Here is a 12,876-nt window from a genome sequence, read left to right as displayed (position 1 = left end):
AATACAGACGTCCATTTTTAAGAGTTACAGTCGTACAATGCACAGAGACCTTAGGTGCAAGAATTCCATGTGCAGTACAATAAAGTAGTCTTTAAATGGACTGTTCTTACAAGAGAATGAAGCTGTTTTATGCATATATGGATGACTTTTTCCCAATACTGTCCAGTGAGGTAGGCATAGGACCCACCCATTTCACAGGAAGAGATACCATAGTTCAGTAACATGCTACAGTCTTACCACATAAATAGGACAGATTAATTAATTCACTAACCCTTGCTACCCAGAACAGGATATGGAGTTGCATAGATTAAAGACTGTGTCAACAGGGTATTACCACTAATTACAAAATTCAGGAGAAATTCTTATCACCTCTCCCCTTGGTCTCATAAAAAAAAAACAACACACCTTAAGGGAAGTGACATACAGGAGAAAACATGATTTTAATTCTGAGAAATGAATATGGAGGTCTTTGCAATGAGATTTAGGATGAGACTGGTGAAGTAAAAGCTGAGGTAACTGTGGCCCTGGCCTTTTTGTACCTTCATTTTACAATGCCAAATTCACAATTAAGCCCACAGAGATATTAGGTCACACTATGTTGTCACAGGCCATGAACATTCATTTGAGCACACAGATCCTGAACACTCCTCTACGGGACTGAAACCAAAACTGAACCCTGGAGTTGCTCTGTCTCTCTAGCACTCCCTGTTGCATAGCAGCTGGTAGGTATCTTCCAGGCAAGAACAGCATGGGGGGTGGGGGAGAGTGACCCAAAACCTTTTCAAAACAACTGTGTAAGGAACACCTTTGCTAAACCATAAGACAAGATAGGAGGTATATCCACGCCTCTGCACATTTATTAAAATCCAGAATAAAATGCACAACAGAAAGAGCTCATGAAAGTTTACAGAACTTAAATATTTATTTTTAAACCATTTAAAACCCCCCAAAACATTGAAATAAGCTTCATCTATAAACAGATTTACAAGACTAACAACTACAGAAGCTAGAGAAGCACTACAATTTGTTTCTGTGATGCAGTTATTTTGTAAAGCTTCAGATCAACTGTATTTACAACTTTTGCTGCTTTTACATTTATAAAAATATTTATTTAATCCATAACATTATTGTTTTCAAAAACTATTTCCAGACTTTTTCTCAGATATAAATTCTAATTGAATTTCAGTTATATAGCAGATGAAAGTTTTAAACAGAAACACTTCTTTAAAATTAAAACAAAGTTATTCTTTTTTTTCCTTTTTTAAATTTTTTACAGTGTAGGCACCATTGAAAATAATTGTCCTTGGCATATCTAACCACCATCTCTCACAAGTGTCCTTTATATAAAAACGATGTAATGGCAACATTTGACTAAAAATGCAGTATTTACTTGCACACCATTACTTTTTTAATATTTGGCAGATATATTTCAGATTTTTTAAAATGACTTTTGTGCAAAAACAAAATGTGCAGGTCTGAACCATAAAATAAACACACCCAACCTTTATCAAAAATAAATTTACACCAACAGTTCCACAGCTAAGTACTGAAAAAAAATCCCAGTTCAAAATTTCAGCATAATATACATACTGGGTTGAAAAAGAAAGAAAAACAATAACAAAAAAATAATAAAAAACCAGAAGAGATTACCCAGTTAGCAGTACCATAAATATATAACTGAAAGCAACTTTATAATCTTACCTACTTTTTATGAAAAAAAATCACTCCATACTGCACAGTACTACCTTTTTGTGAAAGAATATCTATAACTCAGTTATTTGCATATTAACTGGTAAATACATATTTAAAATACACTTTCAGAAAATTATAAACAAATTATGTTGATGTACTGTATTTAATGTATTTAAGAACAAAAATGTGTATAAATATCTTACAGGAGAAACAACACCACCACAAAGAACGCTGGTGTTACACTTATACCTGCTTGTGAGGTATGTATCATGCGACGCTCGGCTTCTCTGGCTCCCTTCCACCCAGGTATGTATACTCAGAGGAAAAAAAATTAAATTAAATAAAATTGGACTTCAGTTTTTGTCCATTATTGCCAAAAGCCCCACCCCCTCAACTGTATTGCTTTAATTTTCCTACCATGATGATATAAGATTGAATTACTACTTGTTCTAAAAGGTAATACATATACTGTACATCAGGATATACCTGTTGCTACATATCACCTGCAAACTATTGACATATTGCTCTCAAATATATTTAATCATAGAGCTGCCTAAAATACTGTACCAATTTAGAATTATAATAGATACTGTTGCAGGTTTATTCTTCAGGGCACGATAACTATATGCTGGTTGAAGCAGGTGCTACAGCAATACCCTTGCCACTACAATACATGTTTTGAATATGCTTGTGAAAAAGCTATTTTCTCTGAAGCTTGTTAGTGATTTACAAAAGTTTAACTCATGAATACAAAAGACCTGTACATCCCTGTGTACAGGAACAAAATAGCATCAAAACATACTGTACTTGCACTTTCTATCAACTAAAGTAATGGTTATTTCTAAAAGCAAAACTGCACCTCAACATTTATCAGATTAAACTGGTGAAACTACAATATTAAAAGTTGTTCTTTACAAAATAATTTCCTGAAAATATAAAACCATGTGCACTGCCACAAAATAGTTGAGTAGGTTCTTTCAAATCCTCAAATCACCATCAATATGTTGCAAAGATCCAAAAGGCACAAGGAGCTCATGAGCTAAGCACTGCCAAGCTTGAAGTAGTTTTGGTGGGTTTCACTGGGTCCATATGAAACAGCAGTCACTTATGTGAAGTTTCTTAGGATGAGTCATTAACAGAAAATCTACAGATAAGAAAAAATAATTTTTTTGTTAATTACTGTGTCTCATCTTGGCAGACAGAAAGTAACTATCTATGCATCATTAAACTAGTAAGGATTCTTCTGCTCCCCTTCCTTGCTATAAATATGGTTAAGATAAAACTGCAGGTTAAATTAAAGGAAGCAAAATGTAACAACTACAGTAAAATTCCAGAGTGTAAAGACCAAGCAGAAAAAGTTATTGTTAGCATTAGTTTTTCTTTCAATAACCAGACATGTTACATGTAACTACTGAAGCTAAGAATGTAGAGCCCTAGATATAACAGATGTAACGGATCAAAATACTGTATTCAAACTTCCCTAGCATATGAAATGCTTGAATATCAACTAGCTTTTCCTTAATGGAAGTATTTCTCCCCCGCCCATAAAAACACACACACACATTTTTTTTAAATGCATGCAAAACTTTCTTCACTTACTTCTGAAATTTCTCCATAAGTTTCTTCACCATCTTATCTGTGATCCCTGGACATGTTGCTTCTGCCATATTGATGCTTTTCTCAAGTTCCTCAATTGCTTTCTTTCTGCTAGCATTATTTGTGTCCTGCTGTTTGAGCTGAGTAGCAAACCAAAGCAGATAAAGCTTACAGAATTCATCAGGTGCTTGGGCAATAACTTAAAAATTTCTTTGAAGGTAAAACTTACCTCAGCAAACACAGGGGTGATTATCATAGTTAAACAACTCAGGGTTTTAACAAGATCTTGATCCTAAAAATTAACAAATCAGGATATCAGTATATTCCTATACCATACGTATGCTGTGTTAAATGCGGCTTACATGATTTTGAAAGTTCAGCTGAATTCAACACAGTCCTTGTAACATATCACAAAACAATGAAGGTACAGTACGTCAACAAACGTTAGGAAATACAGAAATAGATGCCTGATGACATACGCCACGTTGTCACGCTCCAATTTCTCTTCTCTAATATTATATAACAGTTTAAAATTCACATATCTTTGAACAGATACTGTTCTATTAGTATGTGGTATCTTTTGCAATTAAGGCTGACACAGGCATAGGAAATGTCATTAACAAGCATTATCTGTTGGACTACAAAAAAGTAGTCAATTCTTAAGGAAACCGAGTAATTACAAGTTTAAACACTACCTTACAATGGCTTCAAAACTATCACTTAAAGAAGAACTCGTTAGACTACATACCGTCCCATTCTGCAGCTTTTTTGCATCTGGTTTCTTTCGAACTGTAGTAAAGCTCCACTCAGGATGAGAGTTGTTTTCTTTGTTACTTGACTCCCTAAGAAAAAGGATATGATGTACATAATACTAGCCGCAGCATAATGCTAAGCAACCATAGGTAACCCAAATACATAGCAAATCTATATGGATTATTTCTGTATGCCTTAAAACAAGGGAAAAAAGCATGTGTTGAAATGTTAACTGAACTTCAGAAAAACAACTTCAGAGACCAACTTGAAATACAAAGCAAACAGAGGATGCCTACTTGTAAAGCTTACCTTCTCCTATGACATCCCATTTAAAACAGTTATCTGATGTCCAGAAAGGCAAGACACTTACAGAAGGTATGTTGTTCCACCCACATTGTGCAAACCTCTTTGTACACCTCAGCCTTGCTCTGTGGTATTTCTGATTATAATTCATTGTTTTTGGTATAACCACTAGCCCCAAACTAGGAAATACACAGCACTTAAACAGCACTGAAACTGAGTTTAGATTTAAAAAAATTGAAAGCGAATGAGTGCATAGCTTGACTTATACATTAGTCTTCAGTTTCAAACAGAGGATTTCCTTGAAAGAAGCCAATGCAAAACAGAAAAAGTCAGATAGAGACTAAATTGTGAAAATTAACTTACGAATCAGAACCATCGGAATCAGTTTCATCGCTACTATGTCCCTCTGCTTTCCATCTCTTAAACCTATCAATTAGTTCTGTCAGGTATGAAGTCTTCTTGGCATTTTTCATAATGAATTTGTGCTTCAGAAGTTCTTTTGCTGTAGGGCGCTATAAGAAACACTTAAGTATTTAATGTTATGCTAACATTTTGTGACTTTAAATGTTAGTAGGGGAGATTTAGTATGACAACTGACTTAGCTCATACAGCATCAGGAAATTAGTAGAAACAGGAAGTTGAGAGAAGCCAGTAATCCACATTTACAAGCACTCTAAAAATACGATCAAGTCACACACAGACTATTGCTTACCCTTCTATGCTAGAAAGTACACACCCAGGAAAATGACTAATCAAATTTCTCCACTGCAACATTTCCTTGTAAGCAGAATTCAAGCAGACAGCAAAAGTTCTGCTAGGGAAGAGATTTAGGATTCTCTCCTCTTTCAAAGCTTCTCTTCTGACCTTATCCTATGTTCACATGCGTTGTAGGAAGTTGCCTCTGCCATCATCATTTCTTCTGTTCCCCCTCCTCCCCCCTTCATTATTTTAAACACAACAGGCTGGGGTGAAGAGACAGTTGTTAAGAAGTACCATTAATATTTACAGTCAAAAGTATAGTCTCCAAAATTATTTCAATTAACTACGATGTACCGTACCAGAATACTTCACAAACATGTATTAAAAAATATAATTATAGATCTCTACACACAAACACTTATCTACTCACAAATGTTGGATCCTTATTCAGACACGCATCGATGAATTCTTTAAAAGGTTTACTGAATTCTCCTAACAAAGTTGGAGGATTGTTTTTTGGAATGAGAAACAGAACTCTCATTGGATGCATATCGGAGTTGGGTGGCTCCCCTTTGGCTAGTTCAATAGCAGTGATTCCCAATGACCAGATGTCAGCCTGAGAAGGGAAAAAGTTACTTATAATATAAAGTTAAATGATATCACAACAAAGTATTTAGTAACTGAAATCTGCATTTATATAATAAAGTTAACTTTGGTCTCAGTAGAAAATGCATAAAGATTCTTTTTTAATACTCAAAGGCTATAATTTCCAAAGACCTAAGTGATTTCATCAGTCTTGAATAACTTTGACCAATGTATACAAAATCAGTATTGTTGCACTGTCTATTTCTTTCCTAACAGCTTTATGAAGTTAGCTGGAAAATGATCAACAACTCTGGTTAGATCTGAGACACCAAGTTGGGAGGAAAAGTTTCTAAATAATTGATACTATTTTTACCTAGAAATAAGCATTACTGATACAGAGACAAATTTTATTTGTGTCTTATGAACTATGCAATCTTCCAACCTGGAGATTTCTCAGAAGTGAAATATACATCATTTGCATCTTTTTAGATTAGTTGCAAGAGCCATTCAAGTCACTATAGGTGTTTCTCATTAAAAATGGGAATGATGGACTACACTTGGCAAATAGTCATGATCTAAAGCTGCCCATATAGTAAAGAAGGGTTACAAGTTGCATCTCTCCAATACTCCTTTCCTATTCATAAGAAGAACTAAAATATCTGTAATTTAACATTGAAAAAATAAGCTAGCTCATGACTGGAACAAAACATTTTGAAAGAGATGGGGCTTTTAAGTCTCTATTGCTATAAAAGTGTACTAATTTATTTCATTTTCTACTATTTTGAAGAGGGGAACAGAGAAGTTAAAAATCAGTCCAGATGCCAAAATACTTTTCAGTATTAGACTAGAAATCAGTGTATCCTGTCCAAAACCTTTTCATCTGTCCTACCCAAAGGCTTGCCTCTTTCATACTTCTAGACTTCTGGCTAAGAAAGAAAGGAGAAAGGGCATTGCTCTCGCAACAATAGTGAGGAGATACAGAACGCAGGAGATTAGGTTGCTGGCAGAATGTAAATGAAGGGGTGGTACAGCTGATTTACCCACAGGGCAAACCGAAGAGGAATTATTTTCACTTGGACAGGGTAACATGCATTTTAAAAACAAGCTAGAGTACTTTCCCAAAAAGCCATGGAAGGAGTATTACAGCTGTACCACTGGAACTCTACACATGAAAATTACAAGTGAATGTATATGCTCCTTATTATCAGCAAGAAGCCCTTCTATGTACAAAATTTCTTCAAACTTCACTTTCCTTCCTTATAGTGATTTTTAGCAGCAGCTCCAAACCCACAGAAAACATGGCGGGGGTATAGTGTCTGCTTTTCTACTGTTTGTTCACATCAAGAAACTCTCCCTTCCAATTTGTCTACAATTAGCTGAAATCTTCGGAAGTACACAGGTCATCGGAAATACCTGACAGCAAGTTGTAGAAACGCAATCACGGATTAAAAGTCCAACGTATACTGACAAAACACAGATGAATAGTAAAGCTAAACTTTGTCTCACACAAGTCACCCTTCTGTAGATAATGGAAGGGCAGGCAACCCATCCAATTCCTTCTCCTTTGACAGTAAGAGGAAGCCTAGAGACCAACTTAAATACCTGCATCTTAAGAAATTAAGTTCAAATGGTAAGATTCATGTCATATAAAAGAGTGAGAATAGAGTAAAATTTCAGCCCTGATCTTAGGTTTAAAATAAGGTGATAAATTCTGGTAGTATTCTGATATGAAAGCTTTATTACTACTTGAATAAAGTGGGAAACACTGAATTTAAATTAAACAAAAATAAACCCACAACACAAAGTATCCAGGGAGTTTCTCTAACAGAATGTTAACAGGAAAGCATCAAGTTTACTTGCTGAGTTTTCATGGATCTTGTATGGCAGTACAGTGACATCCAGTTTATTTATACAGTTTATAAACTGTAATAACAATTTAATTGTTCTTTTGTTACTTAAAATCATGTAATCTGAAATAAACTTTTTTCAGTATTGATAAAGCTAGAAAAAGACAAAAAAAAAAATGCTTTCTGTTACATCTGCAGATACAAAGAAAAGATATTCTGCTCTCATACTTACTTTTGAATCATATGCTGACTGCTGAATAACTTCAGGGGCCATCCAAAATGGAGTTCCAACAAAGGTATTCCTCTTAATTTGCGTGTCTGTCAGCTGCCCAGCAACTCCAAAATCAGCAAGCTTAACATCACCTTGCTCTGATAACAAGACATTGGCAGCTGCCAAATGGAAATAATATAACACCTAATTTAGAACGCTGCTCCCATGATTTTTAAGGGCTTTAACAAAGTTACATTTTAAATGCACCTTTTATATCCCTGTGAATTTTTTTCTCTGAATGTAGGTAGTCAAGACCTTTCAAGATTTCCTTTAGCATGGTAGCGATCTGGAACTCATCAAATGGGCCAGCACGCAGCTTTAGAGAAAAGACACAGTAAAATAGTTTTATTCTTATATCTAATTTCTGCCTTCTTATTGATTTAATTAAATATTAACTTGAAACATTTTTAATGTAAAGAGCTAAAAGAATGCATAAAATGAGGATTCAATTAAGTAACTCAATATTCTATCACAAATAGGTGCCATTAGAACAATCATCTTCACAGCTCCTCTACTGATAATACATGCAAAGCACTGCTAATTTTTTTTTTATATACAGTATAGTCCCCTAAGCATGCAACACACATGAAAAGCCAGAACTTACTAAGAAGTTTGAGTTTTCTATCAAACACAGTCGATTGAATTTTGCATTTTAAAATGTTTATGAAGAAAAACAGTTTATTTCAAAATAAATTTCTATTGAATGCTGTTTTTAAAGTTAATACTTCTTTTTTCCTTGTTCCAATATTTTTGATTCCATGCTTGCCTTTGCAAGGAGAACATAATGCACTACTATAAAGCTGCTTGTAAGTTCTGCACATGGGAAAGCTATGTAAATAAAACAGAAGTATTAAGGTGTGTGATTCTACTATAAAACCAAGAATCAAAAACCCACAAAAAAACATAGTGAAATAGAAAACTACAACATCATGAAAAATTGAAGCAAAGTGAAAGAATTTAAAATTAAGGTTTTATCCTCCAAAAGAACAAGTGAAACCACTGAACAATACTAAAAAACCACACAACTTCATTATTTCCTGACAATCCATGAAAGACTATAAATTATGTGAAAATGTTAAAGAATTATCTCACAGTCTTGCTCTCAAAAAGACTAAGTTCCAAAGCTACAAAGTACTATACACTATACATAATTACTATGTTTTTGCATTCCTAGACTTGAGCTGATGTGATGTAATTTCATGAAGTTTAAATAGATCTGTGAAGTTAAGCATCGACTTAAACCTTTGCAGAAAGGAGAACCGGTAGCAACTATATAATTAACACCATGTTGTAATACTGAAGACATGATATTTTTCCTTCAGAATCACACAAAGACTGAGTTATATTATCTTGCAGGAAAGGGTGTGTCTTGAAGTTTTACAGTTGAGGCGGAGCAATACCGAAAGTATGGGGAAACCACATCCACGTGAAGTGGACTGTGCGCTTGTTCTATATAAGCTACATCCTTTGTGAATGCTACACAATCTTAAAAAAAAAAAAAGGTACTTTCATGTTTAACAGAAAATGGAAAAATTAACACCTAACCAATTAAGATTAATTATACTCTGTAGGCACACACAACATTAATTCCTGAGACCTGATCCTAATGGAAACATTTTGTATGCAACTGTAATGAATACACTCTGATCTGGAGGGGGGGGGGGGGGGGGCGGGACTGGACACCGCCAAAACAAAACAAACAAAAAAACTCCTCTCTCAAGACAAGTCACCCACCCTCCTACACCCTGTATGGGGCAAACAGTACTTCTCATACTAAAAAGAAAAACACCACAATTTGTCTTCCATTTGACTAAGAACAAGAGTTTCCTAATGCTTAGAGACAAACAGTAAAACAAACAAACAAAAATAACACCAACTCAATGTACCAACATGTAACAGAACTACCATGTAAATCAACAATTTTTGGAGCACTATAACGTAGCAGTGATGCAACATTAACAGCCTCCAGGGACTTGATTGAATTAAGTGATACGAAAACACAATTACGTAGGTTTTATTCATACTTATAATGCAAATATTATATACTTACAAGATCCAAAGCTGACCCTCCACCCAAGTATTCCATTATTATCCATAGTTTTGTGCCCTGTAAAAGAATGCATGAGCTGTTAGAAGTCCAAGGGTGCCATAAAAAAGTCCTTCAATGGACTACCAGCATACTGTTAGGAGAATACATATACAGAAACCCATTAATGATTAAGATGCATCTAATTACTTCCTGCAGAATGATCACATAGCTCCCGTGCAAGATGCCTACATATCAATTAAAGTTTGACTTCCATATAAGAGCAAAAACAACAACAAAAGAGATATACGTCACCACCTTCCTCCTCCCCCCAAATCGCTTTCCTCTAAGCTGATCCATTCCACCTAAAGAAACGGAATTAAAGAGAAAAAAAAGATTCTGGTGGGGGGTTTAAGTTTAAAGCCAGCGTTTTAATCTAAGTCTTCTGCAAGAACTACAATCTATCTTTGCACTGAAATTATTACTTCCAGCTATTTGCTGTACAGAATCAATAACATTTTAACAAAAAACTTGTAACATCACTACAATTCTCATCTGAGGAAAATACTCAGAACTTAGAACTGCTTTTAGGCAAGTGAGAGAACATAAACCTCTCTTCAGACAACAGAAATTTAAAGACTAAATGGACATAGATGCTAGCTGTCCCTCCATCCACATTAGTCGTGCAAGTGCATATCTATCACGTCTACAAGTTCCAACTTAAGTTGTGGGAAAAAATAAATACATGAAAATTCACAGCTCTTCTATCTATCATGAAACATGCCTGCTATCAGATAGGCAGCTCCAATTTTGAGAGAATAAGCAGCACCATGAGCACCAACCAGGGGAAACTTCACTGTTAGACCTGGAAGACTACAAAAACATTTATATTTCCTAGGGTTTTAGACCAGACATTCTAAATCAACCACTAAAAAAGGTTGATAAGAACAATACAATTATATATAGGGTATGACTTAAGTAACCTAACTTATAGTTTGTTTTTAAATTGCTAGTAACACTGCAGAGTTCACATATTCCTTCACTATGTACTATTTGAATCTTCACTCCTGTGAGTTGCTGTGCTTTCTTTGTTGAGCTGTCTCAGCTACAGTACTAGATTTGACATTCTTCTAACGATTTTATAGGTACTGAGTTCATCCTTAGTCTGCAATTGCAAGAAGCAGTTAATTCATGTAAGTAAAAAAACAGAAAGACTTGTTATGAGATTTACAGAGTGTATGTTTCAAAACTGGGATCTGCTACTTGCCACAGTCCCCTCAGAAGCAGAAATGCAGATATTAACCTATGGGCTACTACTTTAAGGAATTCTGGGAGTAAAAACGTTTTGTTGAAATCAATACCACAGGTATTTAAAAAAAATGACTAAAATAGAGCAGAAACAAAGTACCATGCACACTGTTTAAGCAGCAAATATTTACTAGCACTAGTTCCTTATAGCAGAACATAAGCTTATAGCAGAAGTACTTTTTAAAGCCTCTTGCTAGATTGTACTCTGTCCTACCCTATTTCCTGACTAGTGATAGAAATCTAGAGGATACAACAAGCAAATAAAGGTGCAGTTTCTGAAAGTAACACATCCAATTATGCTAACAAAGTGTACTCTGTTAGATTTATACTGAATTTAAGAAACACGCCATTTATGAGAGTCTATTCCAATATTATGAGATCAGCAGGGAAGGGCTGGCTAATTTTAGCAGTTTTTATAAAGCCCTACTTTGTCAGTTGAGAAGACCTGCAAGGAACTCCAGATTAAGGCAAACATTGTGGTTACCAGACATGTTTGGAGGATTTGACTATTAGTTGAAAACACCATAAGGTGAAAATGAATAAGTACTGTGTTTCTGAAATAATGTCTCAAAGAAACTGCAACTATCCAGCCTAACCGGGTGTGGATATTTTCTAGCCAAGCATGTACAACCTTTTTCCTAGCTATTTTAGGTTGACCAAGTATAAATAGACAATGTAGAACAAACAATATCTTTAGATGGACTCAAAACTTTGCTGCACTAACTTCTGTACAGTTTTGATGGAAGTCTCTGGATGCTAGTATGAGTTTTCCATTCTGAAATCCAAAGAACTAAGGAACTTCAGTTTAATTGCAAAAGGAAAGAACAATTCTAGGCAGCTATGCTAGTTACAAGGACGGATACTCAATTCCCTACTCCAAAGGCTACACAGCACAAATACGGAAAACAATCATGGTATTTCAGTCATCAAGACAAGATTGCTCTCTATGGGATCAAGCAAAAAATAAAGCACAAGCTTTTTTTTATTAAGCTTCACAATTTGGCATAACCAAAACACACAAGAAGTGCAGTAACCTTTAATACCTTTAATCTTTTTCTTTTTTTTTTCCATGATAAGATAGTAATACCAACATTTTGGCAAACCATGGAGTTGAAGAAGGTACTCACTTTAGCAGTCTTGCTTATCTTACACTGCTACATTGCTGTATTATCACTTTGAAGGGTACTTAACACAACCTCTGTTTCATTTACTGAGGTATGATGTTAAATGCAATCAAAATGCAATACCGGATGACAAGAGGAATTTAGACCTTTACCTACCACAGACACGAACATCTACAAACAGATAAATCAGGATTTCAGTTATCTTACTGAAAAAAGTTCCATTAGCACAGTTGTAAGCTTGCACAATGCTACACACATTTGTGAAAGGCATTAAGCAAAAGTTGAAACCTTTTTCTACCTACACAAGTGTTTACTTCACCTGCCAATGTTTAGAAAATACTAATGATCTTGCCAAACACCCAAAGAAAAACTAAGAAAAAAATAGGAACGATAGCAGAACTCTAAAATTAAATCAGTGGGAAACTCCCACTTGAGCTCCAAAATCCAGGATACACAGATGTCCCAAATTACAAAGATGTGTCTTTTGTGGGGTGGTTTTTTTTGCACCTTTTTTGCATCACAATAATGGAAAACTGGCATCAGCTTTATCTCAAGAAGCTCGACAAAAGTAAACCTTACTATCTTTATTCAATGATAAGTTTTTTGAAGTATCTAATAACAGATAAATAACTTCACATTGTTAGGTAAAAATATTCAGGGACTGTCCATATT

The 12,876-nt window shown here is 34.9% G+C and overlaps 1 protein-coding gene across 1 annotated transcript in view; it reads right to left on the bottom strand.

Moving 5' to 3' along the window:
- Positions 1-1,840: 1,840 nt before the first annotated feature.
- Positions 1,841-12,876, bottom strand: part of STK26 (serine/threonine kinase 26) — a 30,492-nt gene continuing 19,456 nt past the window's right edge. Inside the window, exons 4-12 of the mRNA XM_032196219.1 lie at positions 9,797-9,853; positions 7,954-8,062; positions 7,708-7,865; positions 5,474-5,659; positions 4,708-4,856; positions 4,037-4,130; positions 3,518-3,580; positions 3,292-3,428; positions 1,841-2,836 (exon numbers count right to left, since the gene is read on the bottom strand). Coding sequence (XP_032052110.1) covers positions 2,812-2,836; positions 3,292-3,428; positions 3,518-3,580; positions 4,037-4,130; positions 4,708-4,856; positions 5,474-5,659; positions 7,708-7,865; positions 7,954-8,062; positions 9,797-9,853 — 978 coding nt within the window. The 3' untranslated portion in view covers positions 1,841-2,811. The remainder of the gene's footprint in view (positions 2,837-3,291; positions 3,429-3,517; positions 3,581-4,036; positions 4,131-4,707; positions 4,857-5,473; positions 5,660-7,707; positions 7,866-7,953; positions 8,063-9,796; positions 9,854-12,876) is intronic.

Source organism: Aythya fuligula, chromosome 13, assembly GCF_009819795.1.
Source record: "Aythya fuligula isolate bAytFul2 chromosome 13, bAytFul2.pri, whole genome shotgun sequence".
NCBI classification, from domain to species: domain Eukaryota; kingdom Metazoa; phylum Chordata; class Aves; order Anseriformes; family Anatidae; genus Aythya; species Aythya fuligula.
Note: the sequence above shows the minus strand (reverse complement) of the source record. Positions and strands in the feature narration are given on the sequence as shown.